Below are 14,564 nucleotides of genomic sequence, written 5' to 3' on the forward strand. Positions count from 1 at the left end.
CAATAAATATTATTCTTTTTTCCAACCACACCACCACCAAGCATCTAAAGATGCGTTTCAAAAAAAAAAAGAAACAAAAAGATAAAGAAAAGTATCCATTGACCCTTCCATGCAGCAGGTCAGCAGCATGGAGAAATAGGAAGTTCTAGTCTCCCTCTGCCACTAACCTGCACACTTTGCTTTTTTAAACAAGATGGAATTTCTCTTTCTGACACTCAAGGTTTCATTCTAGTAAACTTATAAATTTTCTGAGAATACTAAATTCTTTCTTTTTCCTCTAGACTCACCACTGAATACTTTCTTTGTTTCTTTGTGCAAGTTAGAGACGGCAATCCTTGCTGCCAGGATGGCATAGTCAGGGTGCTTAGTAGTCAAGGTCGCAGCTGTTTCAGCAGCCAAAGTATCTAGTTCCACAGTAGTGACCCCACTGTATAAGCCTTGGATTACTTTCATGGTGATCTGAGCCTATAAAAGCAAAACCAAGAATTACTTGTGCTTTCCCAAGAACCAAGAGCTTCCTTAAGAGAGCAATGAAGAAAACAAATCAATTTATATCAAGATAAAAAACAACTTCCTTTTATGAAAAATTATCTTTCAGAATGGTGGGCTGTGGAAAATTTAGTAATGAGAATTCATAAGCCCATAGAGCTCCTAGAAAATGCATACTACATATACAATGAAGAAGTGTGGGACGAAAGAAAGAGAGAAAGAAAGAAAGAAAGCGGGGGGAGGAAGGGAGGAAGGAAGGAAGTTAGTTTTAAAATCTAAGTAGAGCTTTTACAGAGATTAACAGTCACACAGGGAAACAGCTGAAAACAGACCAATGATTCTATCATTATTTCCCCATCTTGCATTCAAATTCTCTCTATATAATCAGGGTTCACGCTACATATTTACCCATTTTGCCCCAATTCTACCTAAGGACAAGTACGGGAAAGCAAATGAATCAAACTTTAATCATTCCAATGAAAGGAGATGAAGATATAAGTTAGAGTTGGGGCTGAGTCATCAAATAATTTAATGGCTACTCCCTCTTTAACATTTCACAAATTACAAAATATCTCAACTTTCATGATCTTCTCTGACATTTCACAATTACCTGTGAGATGGGTATATAACTTTCACCACTTTACATGAGGAACCAGGTTACTGGGACTTGCCCAAGTTTTACTATCTAAGTCTTCTGGCTCCACATCCCATTCAACCTCAATGCATTTCACTGTTTTCAAGACCGTACTGTAAGAGATACCCCTCTTTAAAACACACGACGCTAACACACATATATATGGAATCTAAAAAAAAAAAGGTTATGAAGAACCTAGGGTCAGGACAGGAATAAAGACGCAGACCTACTAGAGAATGGACTTGAGGACACAGGGAGGGGGAAGGGTAAGCTGGGACAAAGTGAGAGCGTGGCATGGACATATATACACTACCAAATGCAAAATAGATAGCTAGTGGGAAGCAGCCGCATAGCACAGGGAGATCAGCTCGGTGCTTTGTGACCACCTAGAGGGGTGGGATAGGGAGGGTGGGAGGGAGAGAGACGCAAGAGGGAAGAGATATGGGAACATATGTATATGTATAGCTGATTCACTTTGTTATAAAGCAGAAACACATCATTGTAAAGCAATTATACTCCAATAAAGATGTTAAAGAATAAATAAATACATAGATAAATAAAACACACAATGCACAAGTCAAGAAAGACAAATTCGGGGCTTCCCTGGTGGCGCAGTGGTTGATAGTCCGCCTGCCAATGCAGGGGACATGGGTTCGTGCCCCGGTCCAGGAGGACCCCACATGCCGTGGAGCAGTGGGGCCCATGAACCATGGCCACTGAGTCTGTGCGTCCGGAGCCTGTGGTCCGCAACGGGAGAGGCCACAGCAGTGAGAGGCCCACGTACCAAAAAAAAAAAAAAAAAAAAGACAAATTCCATGTTGTATATATGTATGTGTTTACTGAATCTTTAAAAAAAAAAAAAAAGATTAGGGAATTTCCCAGTGGTCCAGTGGCTGTGTCTCCAAGCTTCCACTGCAGGGGGCACGGATTCAATCTCTGGTCGGGGAACTAAGATCCCACAAGCCATGCAGCCGAAAAAAAAAAAAAACAAAAAAAAACCAGATTAATCCAACAGAAAATGAATGCCATTTCCCAGTTGACAAAAGCATGCCCCCTCAAAAAAAAGTGTGTACTTACTAGTTTAAAATCTATTCCAATTAAATTTCAGACCTAAGCTCAGGTTGCTCCTTTCTTCTCAGATCCAACAATTAACTCATGTTCAGTAAAAGAGTAGTGAAGTCTTCTAAATGATTTCTGGTGCTACGTGGCAAGTAATCAGAACTCAGAATAAAATAACGTCTGTGTGCTAATAACCATGCCAGATCTAAAAACACGTAGACTTTTTCAACTAAATCTACCCTAGAAAGCTCGAGTCAGCTCTAGCACACCTGCACTCTGAAATGTGTGCATGAGGCAACAGAACACCTACGAGTCAAGATACCTAAGTTCTTCTTCCTACACTCCCACTCATTTGTACAAGTCACTCCCCTTCACTTTGGACCTTCCTTATCTATAAAACAAGGAAGATGAAATGCGATGATCTCTCAGGTTCGTTCCAACTCTAATATTCTACTATTCTAATTATCGTCTAGATTTCTAAATGTAAAAGGGAATTTATAATAAGCATATTTTAAAGCTGTATAAAATTATTTTCTTTTGACCATTTTGGTCAATTCAATATTTATTGAGCATCTAATTATATATGTGTTAAGCATTGTGGATATCACAAGAACAAGATACAGGCCTCCCCAGCAACTCTCGGGGAGGACAGAGACATATAATTAATTTCTATACTAGGTGGTTAATGCTATGAGGCCAGCACAAGTGCTAGAGTAGGACAGATAAAATACCTAAATAAGGAGGGGGCAGTATGGGTTTAAAAAAAAGAAGGTTCTTAGAGACTCCGTTTAGTAAGATCATTTTGAAAGCCATGTGGAAGATGTATTTGAAGACGGCAAGATGAGAGGAAGACCAGGAGAACACTTCAGAGACCACTACAGATAGCAGTCTAGATAAGGGATGCTGAGGGTCTAGAGTAGAGGAGTTATAGAAAGAGAAAAGCACAGCAACTTGCTTATGAATAGCTGGCTCTCCTTAATTTAAAAGCTGGCCATGAAATCTATTTTATATTACTTTTATATTACTTTATATTACTTTCATGTATTCTTTCTACATAGATAACAGAAAAGCAAATTTCCAACCAGTTTCTACCCAAATGACCACAATTCCAAAACAAGTTTTTCCACTTATGAATAAAATAATTTGCTCAAAGAACTCTCTAATATGAAATGTTAATGTCAAGTTTTCCTCTTTGCTCACTTTTATAGTTCTCTGAAAAGTCAGAACTCACAGCACGGAACAAGATTTAGAAAAAAAGTTTTGTTTTGTTTTGTTTTGTCTGTTTTATTTTTTTTGCCACGCCACACGGCTTGAGGGATCTTAGTTCCCTGACCAGGGATCAAACCCAGGCCATGGCAGTGAAAGCACCATGTCCTAACCACTGGACCGCTAGGGAATTCCCAGGAAAAAAGAAAGTTTTAAGCAATAAATTCACATTTTATATCCAAGGCCAAACCAAAATATAGAGCAAGTGAGTGAAGGGCCAGAGATAAGAGACAAGTAAAAAGAAGCGCATGAAGCAAGGAACCCAAGATATAAAGCCCATTTACTTACAGGATCAACAAAGTCCATATTGAGTCCATAACAAAGCTTCTGGATTCGAGATGTAATTTTGTCAAACATAACTCGCTCTTGGCGGCCATCTAAAGAATCAAACCATAAATTCATGTTAGCACTTATTAAGATAGCAATGTCAAAGAATCAAATGTAATCAGCATGTAAACTTTTTAAATTGGCCAACATGAAATGCAATTTCATAGATAAAAGATTCAGACCCCCAATAGTTCATCGAGAGATTATTTTTTCATCTTCAAAAAGCAGGGATTCTATACTGATTCTTCCCTTACATTATACATCAGATGGATTCTTGCAATAAATTTCCCTACCCCACCTTGTCCAAATGACAGGCAGAATTATTCTTTAAAACTTAAGTCAAAATCATATCACTACCCACCGCCGCCCAATAGAGGTTTATCATCTCCTTCAGAATCAAGTCAAAATCATTACAACAGTCCACAGAATCCTACACAACCTGCCTTGTGTGCCCCCTTTCCCAGCTTCATCTCCTACTCTCCCACCTTCCTCACTCACCATACCCCGCAACCCTGGCTCCTTGCTATCTATACCTCTTTTAGGTCTTTGCTCAATGTCACCTTCTCAATAAGGCTTTCCCAGATCACTCTATTTTAAACTGCAATGCCCCAAACACAGCCTTGCTCCTCTTTATGCTCCTTCTATGCTTTATTTTTCTCTATAGCACTTATGGTCATCTGACATACTCTATGTTTTACTTACGTATTTGTTTATTGTGTGGCTCTCCACATCCACTAGAATACAATTTCCAAAAAGAAAAAGATTTTGTCACGGTTTATGTACCAATGTATTCCCCAGTGCCCAGACCAAAGACCAAGGCCTACCACATAGTAGGTACTCAAATATTTATTGAATGCTAAATGATTTATAAACCTGTCTCCATTCTAACATCTTCATGATAAATTTGGCTTACATACTCTCCTAGAGTGATGAATGATTTTGAATTTACTTCACACCATGTAAAGAAGTACTTCTTTCTATTTGTAACTCAAAACAATCTTCCAGAGGCAACCTCTTAGTTTTTATTTTGGAGATACGGAAGCATATACATATGGATCTCATTTAGTTAGTCCTTTTATGGTTTTGGACTTAGATCCTATTGCTCTTTGCTCTTCCTAACAAAAAGTCCTGGCTGGCCCAAGGACGTTCTCAAATGTTTGATAAAGAATAAATAAACAGATACCACTAGTAACCCATCACCAATAGAACAAGTTAGTTTCTCTTAAACACTGATATATTAACTAAGATAGCCCTTCTCTTTCTGATCACCACTGTGACCTCCTTTTCTAACCAGACGCACATATGCCAGTGTTTAACTCTGGAATACAGTTAATTAGCTGGCCTACACTGGGACTGAGCCCTCAATGCTCTACCAGCTGGTTAGGCAGACAGGTGACCACAAGGCAATATTAGCAAACTGAGAATCTGCAGCTGCCAAATTAATCAGGAAACTGACAGAAAGTACAATGGCAACCGTCTTAATTCACACTGGAAAGTGGAGGCACACTAAGGGGCTGAAGGACCAATGATCCACTGTTCTCTAGCCTATCATTCCTCTTGGTCACTTTTTTCAACCCACATGTTGATTTTATCATATCACTAATCCCTGCTTACATTATTATCCTCTCAAACAAGGCCTTCCTTAATTTGGTACCACATCTCCTCTACTGTTCCTTGTGAAATAGCCTAAGTCCCAACAGGGCCTCCCATTCCCACATCCATATCACTGCTTATACCTTACTCTGCCTAAAAGTCCCTCTTCCACCTTTCCATACGTCTAACTCCTCCTCACTATTCAACTCTCACCACATCCATGAAACCTGCCCCAAAAACTGTAACCCACATTGACCTCTTCTTCCTGTGAAATCCTCTAGAACACTAATTGTCTGATTTCCTCTTGGTGTAAGCTGTCTTTTTTAATTCCTCTCTCTTCAGGAAGACTTTGCTAATACTGTAAGACCAAGGATGTGTCTCTTCTACAAGACATGAACTTTCTATTCCCTCTACCTGCAACGTTCAGCCCACGGACCTTCACATAGCTGACTCTTAGTATTATTCAGGGCTCAGATCAAATGTCAGCTCCCTCCCTGAGGGTACAAACCAAGATTACTTTCTCATTCATCTTTATCACATTACCCTGTTTTACTACCATCATCTCACTAACCACTATCTGGAATTAACTGATTCTTACATGTTTACTTGTTTCTTATATACACTTAACTACTGTCACTCACCGCAGAATGTAAACTCCAATGAGAAAAGGGATTTAGCTTGTTTTGTTCACTGCTGAATCCCCAGTACCTAAAACAGTTCCTGGCATAAAGAGATGCTGAATACAGTCAGCCCTCTGTATCCATGGGTTCCACATGAACAGATTCAACCAACCGTGGATCATGTACAATTTACGATCCGCAGTTGGTTGGAGCCCTGGATGGGGAACTGGAACTCAGATGCAAAACCCACCGAGGCCGAGGGACTACTATGGGACTTGAGCATACACGGATTTTGGTATCCACAGCAGGTCCTGGAACCAAATGCCCACGGATACTGAGGAATGACTGTAAATACCTTCTGAATAATTGAATGAATGGGCTTCTATAGCCTATACTTTACCTATTAGAATATTGAACATATTTTATTATATTATTGTTCTTGTCTATCTTTCTCAATTGATTGTAAAGATTTTTGAAAACAAGACCTATGTCTGCCTACTCACCACTGTAACCTCAGTGCCCAGCACAGTATCCACACAGATCTGTAAAATATAGTAACACAGTGGGCTGTAAAGGGAATTAGAAAGGATGGGAGGGAGGAAGGGAGAAGAGAGGGAGGGATAGACAAAGGATATGGAATAGAAGAGATTATCAGAGGGCAAACAGATGCTTTAAAAGGTATTATTTTGCAAACTTTTGTTTCAGTTTTATGTAAATATTTACATATACATGTGTGTGTACTCAGTCATGATATAAAATGCAAAGTTTTGAAAACACTATACTAAAGTCCAAAGCACACTTTTCAACTCAGCTACACTGCATTTGTTCCATTGGTTCTCAACGTTTTTTTTTTAACCTTAATCTCCTTGAGCAATACGATACTGTCCCACCAAGAAAAATAGCCCAAGACAGCAGATGAGAAAAACTCATCTACTATTCCCTTCTGTTATCTAACAATTTTCATATGGATTATTCCTGCATCCCTAACAGCCCTAAGATCATGGAAGATGGAGATGCCTTCTCCCTCTATTATTTCCCTCATGGTGCTAAGCAAGATATTAGCACATTCAGTAATACTTTAGGTAGGCTGCTAGTTGCCCTCCTGAATAATCACATTAAGATTAACAAAACCTACATGAGTTAGTCTGCTACTATACTATCATGCCAGAAATGGGGGGGGGGGGTGGATACCCTAAGCAAATTAAAGATCAAAAAATAAAATAAAGAAACAAATCTAAGTACAATGTTGTATATTAACAAGCCTTTACAGATGAACCAGTTTGCAAGGCAGAAATAGAGACACAGAGGTAGGGAATAAACCTATGGACAACAAGGGAGGAAAGCGCTGGGGGGCGGGGTGTGTGTGTGAATTGGGAGACTGGGATTGACATATATACACTAATATGTATAAAATAGATAACTAATAAAAAAGAAAAGAAAAGAAAAGAAAAAACAAGGCTGGCAGAGTCTAGCAGCAAACCATCTGGATCATATTAGGTTCTCTGAAGGAATGAGAAACAAAATAAGACCTGCCTTTTGTTTGTTGTAGATAGTACTTTTTAAACCACAGTATTCGAAAGTGGACCCAAAAGGTTAAAAATGCAACACAGAGGTGTTACCCACTCCAGAGATCTAAGTCCACAAGTTGTCAATTCATCTGTTACAGATTTATCATAAGGGCTCCTCATACTTACATACCTTTTTCTAAAGGTCTAAAAAACTGAATGCTCCTCTCTCATTCACAGGTATGGACCAATAAAAGTGCACTATGTATTTTGATCTTTGGTCTCATCAGCTAAAACGGGAGACTTGGGAAATTCAGAAAATGATGTTCTAAAGATACTGATGCCAGGAAGGTCCACCACTGTCCATCTCTCAGCTGTACGCCACCTAGTTACAACCAAATCAACTACCTGCCTACTCACAACACTCATGATATCCTATATTTTAAAATAATTATTCTCATCCACTCATAAATGAGCATCTATATTCATGGCAGGTCCTGTGCTAAGTGTGGGCATAAAGTCCTCATCTTTGAAACACTCACAGCCTAGTGGACAAAACAATCAGTCAATCAGTGTTCACTAAGTGCCTACAATTTTGAAATAACTTCTTTGCTTCAACAGAGGCAAGTAGAGTCGACTCAAAACGTGTTCGTACCTGTCCCATATGGTTCTCTGTTAAGAGTATGTTTTGCTCTTGTTTTTCCAACCTGATTAAATCTTTTCCGGAGGCAAGTCTGTCTCCTCTTATAATTAATTTCACAGAATCAAGCAAAGGACTGACACAAAGGAAGGTACTCAGCAAGCCTAACGGGAAATAAGTGTTGAGGAAGAACACAAGTCCCTGGCCCTTCCCGGTCCCCCACGCCGCCACAAGATGTCTTGGCCACCCTACTCTAATTCCATATCTCTTCCCATCAAGGGTAAGGCCAGCCAGTCCCGATCCCAAACTCCTCTGGGACCACTCCTGGGGCAAACGGCAACACATCCCTCACGAAGGGCAAACTCCGTGGAGATGTCTGTATCTGAGCCTGACGTTTTTCACCCCACAAAAGAGCTCAGGAAGCTGCTAGGTGCCCGTGTAGGGTGCAGAGCCCCTGCTTCACTAGATCCCCCCGTGCCTAGGACAGGTGACCAAGCCTTTCAAATAAAACTCTGTTGTTCGCTATGGGTTCGAAGCCTGGCCTCACCAGCATCGAACCGGGTGACCGTGCAGTCTCCGCACCTCTCTCTGCGCTTCAGTATCTTCACCCGCGAGGCGGACCCAATAACCCCTACCTCAGGGGCTCCCGGTGAGGAATCAAGTACCGCCTGCAAAGAGCTGTGCGCGCACAGCTACTATTCGCTAAAGGGAAGGTGTTACCCTTTCGACATGCGGCCGGATGGCAGAGCCACGGGGCGCAGACTAAAGGTCAGAGGGGGGTTGGGGACAGACTGACGAAAGGGCAGGAGGCCGAGAAGGTGACAGGGCGGGAAGCTGCCGCCGGCAGCGCGGGAAGCGGCGGAGGCGGGCGGGCGCGGCTAACTGCTAGGGCGGCGGCAGCCCGCGTACCTCCCCCACCGCCCCCTCCCCGGCGTCTCACCTCGCTTGATAACATGCATCGCAGCTAGTGGCTGAGGCGCCGAGGGATGCGAGACGCGGCTGCAGCTCTGACGCGCCGGCAGGATCGAGAAGGTGGCAGAGTGCGGAAGGTCAGGCTCGAGGGGTTGCTCGGGTGCAGGGCCTGGCGTTAGGGCCAGAGCGCACTTTCCCTCCACAGAACAGGGCAAGGCAATCCGAATCCTCTTCCCGCTCCCGCCAGCCGCAACGCAAAAGGGGCGCGACAGAGCTCGCAGGAAGTTATGCGATGCCGCCGGCGCCACGGCCGGCGGGCAGGCCTAGCGTAAGAGAGTCGTTCCCACAGCCGCCATGTTGAGTGTGGGCAGGGCCCAGGAGACGGCGCCTCTCCCACGGTCGTGTTAGGTGTGGGTGCGCCCGGCGGGAACGCCGCTCTTCGGCCGCCATGTTGGGTGTGGGCAAAGCCCTATCTGGGGCTCCGCGGCCGGACGTAGCGCGCAGAGGCAGGCCAGGCGTGGCTCCGCCTCTCTTGCCGGCAGGCCCCGCGGAAGTCAGGGCGGTTCGAGTATTTTTGAAATAGCAAAACCCGAACCGTCCGCTTTTTCTTGTCTTGAAGACTGTTACGTGATGATAACCCAAGACTGCCGTCCGAGCTGAGCTCTAGCCTGAGATCCGCAGCCGGAGGGCCCCAGGGCCCTTCGGGCGGCCTGAAATCTCGCACTCAAGTCAGGTTGGAAGAGAGCCTTGCTAGGCCAAGGGCCTTTGGAGTTTATCTTGACGGAAATGGGAACGAGCCCTGGCAGAGTTTTGAGCAGGGCAGGGCTATGATCCATTTGCTTTTAGAATTATCCAGTGGATGTGGCTCGTGGAGGTAGAATGGACAGGACTTGGTTACCGAATGTGGAGAGTCAGAATAGGTGAGACATGACTCACAAGGCTGGTGTAGAAGCTTCCGATTTGGGCTAGGCAGACTGATTTTTATGATATCTGACGTGGCATCCCCTCCCTAAAACCTTTCACTGGTTCCTTACTGCCCTGAAGGTGGTTCCAAGGTTCCTGTGAAGTACAGTGGTACCTCAAAGATATTGGTTCCAGACAACTGCAATATAGCAAATATCACAATAAAGCAAGTCACACAAACTTTTTGGTTTCCCGGTGCATATAAAAGTTATATTTACACTATACTGTAGTCTATTAAGGGTGCAATAGCATTATGTCTATTAAAAAAATGTACATACCTTAATAAAAAATACTTTGTTGCTAAAAAATGTTAACCACCATCTGAGCCTTCAGCAAGTGGTCATCTTTTGGCTGGTGGAGGGTTTGAAATATTGCAAGAATTACCAAATGTGACACAGAGACGTGAAGCAAGCAAATGCTGTTAGAAAAATGGTGCTGATAAGACTTGCTTGCCACAAATCTTCAGTCTGTAAAAAATGCAATACTCGCGAAGTGCAATAAAATGAGTTATGCCTGTAATTCTAACAGTCACAGGTGATAAGTGAAGCCATATGATAGATAGGGTCAGATGGCCTAGAAATAGGGTTGCCAGATTTAGCTAATAAAAATGTATCCCCAATATTTCATGGGACATAATTATACTAAAAATTTATTTGTTTGTCTAATATTCAACTACTGTATCCTGTATTTCATCTGGTAACCCTACCCAGAGAGCTTTTGGGAATGTGTATGAGAGTTTCACTTTCCTTTGGCAGCAGAGAAATGTCTCTTCATCCTGTCTGCTGTGCCACAAAGAGCACAGAGAACACAAGGAGAGTCAGTCAAAGCCAGCAGAGGTTAAAATCTCCTACATGCTTTATTGGACTTCAAAGAGTCTTATGAAATAACACAGAAAAACCCATGTGAGGGTGTCCAGGGGGTACAAGGCAGTCTGCAGCCTAGCACCCTCCCAAGACCAGCCCCAGGTGCCCCCACCCCAGGCCCAAAATAGGATCCCAGAGTAAAGACACGGCAGGGAGTGGGGCAGAGGGAAAATACCTTTACAGCCATTGCAAAAACAGGGAAGGGAGAGAGTTGTCTAGAGGGTGGGAAGGGCGGGGGAGTGGTCACACAGCCACCTTGACCTACACCATCTTCCTTAGCCACCCCCTTCCCTAAACCGGCTGTGTCCTTCTTGAGCCTCTGGCCCAGGATATGCAGTAACATGAAAATGGGGTCTCACAGGGCAAGTATGCAGTGCAGGCACTTGGGAAATTCAGGAGATTTCATTTTTCAACTTTAAACTGTCTTTTGGTTCAAATGTGACAACATCCTGCCCAGCAGCTCCAAGGCCCCATTAGAGCCCTGTATCATAGCTGAGGCTCCCACGGCCATGGGAGCCCACTGTCCTGAGCCTCAGGAGTAATGAGGCTTGGGGAGCATTTGGGCAGCGCCTCTTATAGACAAACCCTCCTGCAGGGTGGGGGAGCGGGGATAAGAGAGAGGCAGGTGTGAGTGAGAGAAGAGAGAAAAGGTGACTGCTTTGTAGCCCACACCTCTGGCTTCCACTCATCCTCCAACTAGGAGAAGTCTCTTCCGATCTATCCCCTAGCCTAGCCTCTCTTCAGAACTCTAGTGGCTTGTCCTCTGGGAGTTGGTTTCGCTCCCCCATGGACCCCTGGAGGCCTCAGTGAGCTCCAGGCCGAGGTTCCCTCTGGCCCACCACACTCCCAGAGAGCAAACTGCAAATATTAGGTCCTAGGCCCCAGTCTGGGGCAAACAGAACCATGGTCGGTGAGGTGGAAGAGATCTGAGGCACAGGTGTCAGAAGTTACTGCCCCTCTCTTCCCCCCTAGCCTCTAGGGGAAGTTGGGGAGTGGCGGGGGGGGGGGGAGTCCAAAAGCAGGAGACAGAGAGAAACAAGAAACCAAACCTCAAAACTGGGACAGCAGAGACAGAAGCTGGACCCCAGAGGTGGACTGAGAGCTGAGGGGGCAGCAACTAAGACATGCACTGAAGTGGAGAGGGAGTGACAGCAGCAGCCCATGGTTGGGAGGGAGGCAGGGCAGGCAGGCCATGGTGGTCAGTTAATAAATAATGTTGAAGGACCCAAGGATACGGGGGGCAAGTATGTACAGTGCCCAGGCCCCAGGGCCAGCCCCTCCCATGCCCCATGCTGGGGGCCAGGTATGTTGGAAGGGAGGGAAGGGGAGGCAGAAGACCAGGTGAGGACAAGCTGTCCCACAACTGCCACCCTCATCCTGCCTACTTCTTAAGAGGCTTCTTAAAGATTTTGAGGGGAAACTTCTTCCGGCCTGGGCTGGAGTCTGTCTCCTCACCAATGGAGCCATTATCCTCCTCAGCCACGGCCTTCTTGCCAGCCAGGTGGGGAATACGTGTATTTCGGCTAGACTGCAGGGCTCTGCTGTCCCCAGCTGGAGACGGCGTGTCTGGGTCTGGGGAACTGGGGCTGTGAGAACGGGAAGAATCCAAATGTGGAGAACCACTAGGTGGGGCTGGGGAGCTCAGCTCCATCAGGCTGTGGGCCTTGTCCAGCCCGTGGTTCAGTGCCAGCAGTGCCTTCTTGGCCAGGGCAGGGCTGTCAGGCAGTTTCTCCACCAGAGAGGCGGGATGGACCCCCTCAATCAGCCGGTGGCTGCCGTTGGAAGTCATGGCACTGAGAGCCTCATCTGCAGCACGGACCATCTGAGGAGGCTTGAGGACCAGACGCTGGCGGTCACTCATGTGGAGGGAGGACTCCGAATCGGAATGGGTCAAATCCCTGTAAGACAGGTCAGAGAGGAAGAAAGGGACGCATAGAGGATGGGGGGGCAGGGGGGAATTTGAAGAGGAGACAGGGGCCAAGAGAGAAGACAAGGGCAGGGTAGGAAAATGGGGATGGAGAGAGGGGCAGGAGAGATAAAATAGGGTGAATAGCAGGTGGGAAAGAGGGAAGAATGAGAAACAGAGGGAAGTTGAGCAGGCCATAAGCACGGGATAAGAGAGAAGGAAGGAATAGGGAATAAGGATAGATTGGAGAAGAGATAAGGAGAAAAGAGTAAAATTGGGGAGGAAGAAAAGCAAAAGGAGAAGCAGGTAGAAATAAGAAGGACCAAGGGGAGAGAAGAAAAGAAAGAGGCAAAAGTGATGGAGAGAGAAGAGACAGACAAGAATCAAAAACAAATGTCATTATACCATTATCTTTCTGGCAAAGGGCTTTCTAAGGCCTGCACCCCACCCCTGATGAATGGCCAGGCCCTAAACCGGTGCAACCATTGGCTTCAATGCCACAGGCATCCTCCTCAATAAAATCTCTGCTTCCATAGCTGGCTAGATTTCTTACAACTGCACCCTAAGCTAACCCAGAACCCGTATATTTCTCTGAGTCACCATTTTCCATGCCTCCCTCCCCCATTTACTCCTGTCACCCCTGGGACACATCCAGTCTGGGCCAGGCCCCAAGGAACAGGGCACATGCAATAAGTGAGCCTGACCCAGCCTGGGGAGAGAAGGGTAAGAACAGCCTTGCAAACAATCCCTCACCCACCCCAAAAGGCCAAGATGCTGCCTCTTCCAACCCTCTGTCAGGATTCAAAGGAGGTCACAGAGAAGTGTTTCAGCATTCAAACCAAAGCTGGCTGACAGCAGGAAGGCTGGGGTCTTTTTCAGAGCTCTACAGACGGGGAGAACGTAGGGAGGCATAGAAAGACAGGACATTGGCCTTTAAGGAGCAGTGGTTCAGAAGAGCTGCATGCTGGAAGTCCTAAGGTCTAATTCAATTTCCAGCTCTGCCTGAGGCTTGCTGTATGACCTTGGACAAGTCATCTAACCTTGCTGGTCCTCAATTTTGGCCAAATGAAGATAACACCAATTCAATTATCTTGCAAGACTGTTTGGAGGCCCAAATATGTTGGCAAAGCACTTGAAAATGTAGAAAGTATTGTGGGAATGAAGATGATGAGGCCAGTCAAGCAGGAAGACCCTTCCGTGGGCCAGTCACAAGAGGTTTCTTTGCAAGGCTGAGCTACGGGGACACGGCACTGCACACTGGACGTGCACACACAGAGGCAGTCCAGGATAGTCGAGACCCTTTAAGGGGCTGGCTGTTCCTAAGAAGACCACGAACTAATTCTGGACGCCACACCTCCTGCCTCTATAGACAAGAGGGTAGATATGGGAGTCCCCTTCCAATCCCGTAACCCTCCTTCTCCTTTCCCAGAGGCCTGAGAACCCATGGCAGAGGCAGAGGAGAGGGCTAAGGGAAATGTTTAAACATCCAAGTCAGGAAACCAAAGGGAAAGGGTCATGAGTGGGAGAGGAGAGCACAGCAGGACCCGGAAAGAAGGAGGCTGTGGGTGGAAAAATTAGGGAGGGCACCAGGCTCCAAAAACAGGCAAAAGCAGGAGGTTGACTAATAGTTATTATAGGTTTAATTCTCAGCAGGAAACAATTAACTTAAGCAGCCACGCTGTGGGCCAGTACCTTGCTGAAGACAGGGGATAGCAGAGAACAATCCCAGCTCCAACTCCCATTCCAAATACTGTTTCAGCCACGTACTCTAGTGTTTATGAATGGTC

General features: G+C 45.2%; 2 protein-coding genes across 12 annotated transcripts in view; both read right to left on the minus strand.

Annotated features, from left to right (window-relative positions):
* RRM1 (ribonucleotide reductase catalytic subunit M1) overlaps nt 1–9,404 on the minus strand; it is a 35,423-nt gene extending 26,019 nt beyond the window's left edge. The window contains exons 1-3 of the mRNA XM_030831189.3: nt 9,074–9,404; nt 3,737–3,825; nt 288–465 (exon numbers count right to left, since the gene is read on the minus strand). Of these exons, the coding sequence (XP_030687049.1) occupies nt 288–465; nt 3,737–3,825; nt 9,074–9,092 (286 nt within the window). The 5' untranslated portion in view covers nt 9,093–9,404. The remainder of the gene's footprint in view (nt 1–287; nt 466–3,736; nt 3,826–9,073) is intronic.
* A 1,436-nt stretch (nt 9,405–10,840) lies between these two features.
* The window catches only part of STIM1 (stromal interaction molecule 1), a 194,120-nt gene continuing 190,396 nt past the window's right edge, over nt 10,841–14,564 (minus strand). For 8 of the 11 annotated variants that reach the window (XM_060303595.1, XM_030831181.3, XM_060303599.2 and 5 more), the window contains one exon: nt 10,841–12,769. In XM_060303595.1, coding sequence (XP_060159578.1) covers nt 12,253–12,769 — 517 coding nt within the window. In that variant the 3' untranslated portion in view covers nt 10,841–12,252. The remainder of the gene's footprint in view (nt 12,770–14,564) is intronic. The other 3 variants (XM_060303602.2, XM_060303601.1, XM_060303603.2) reach the window with 1 other exon arrangement.

This window comes from Globicephala melas, chromosome 8 (assembly GCF_963455315.2).
Source record: "Globicephala melas chromosome 8, mGloMel1.2, whole genome shotgun sequence".
Classification (NCBI taxonomy): domain Eukaryota; kingdom Metazoa; phylum Chordata; class Mammalia; order Artiodactyla; family Delphinidae; genus Globicephala; species Globicephala melas.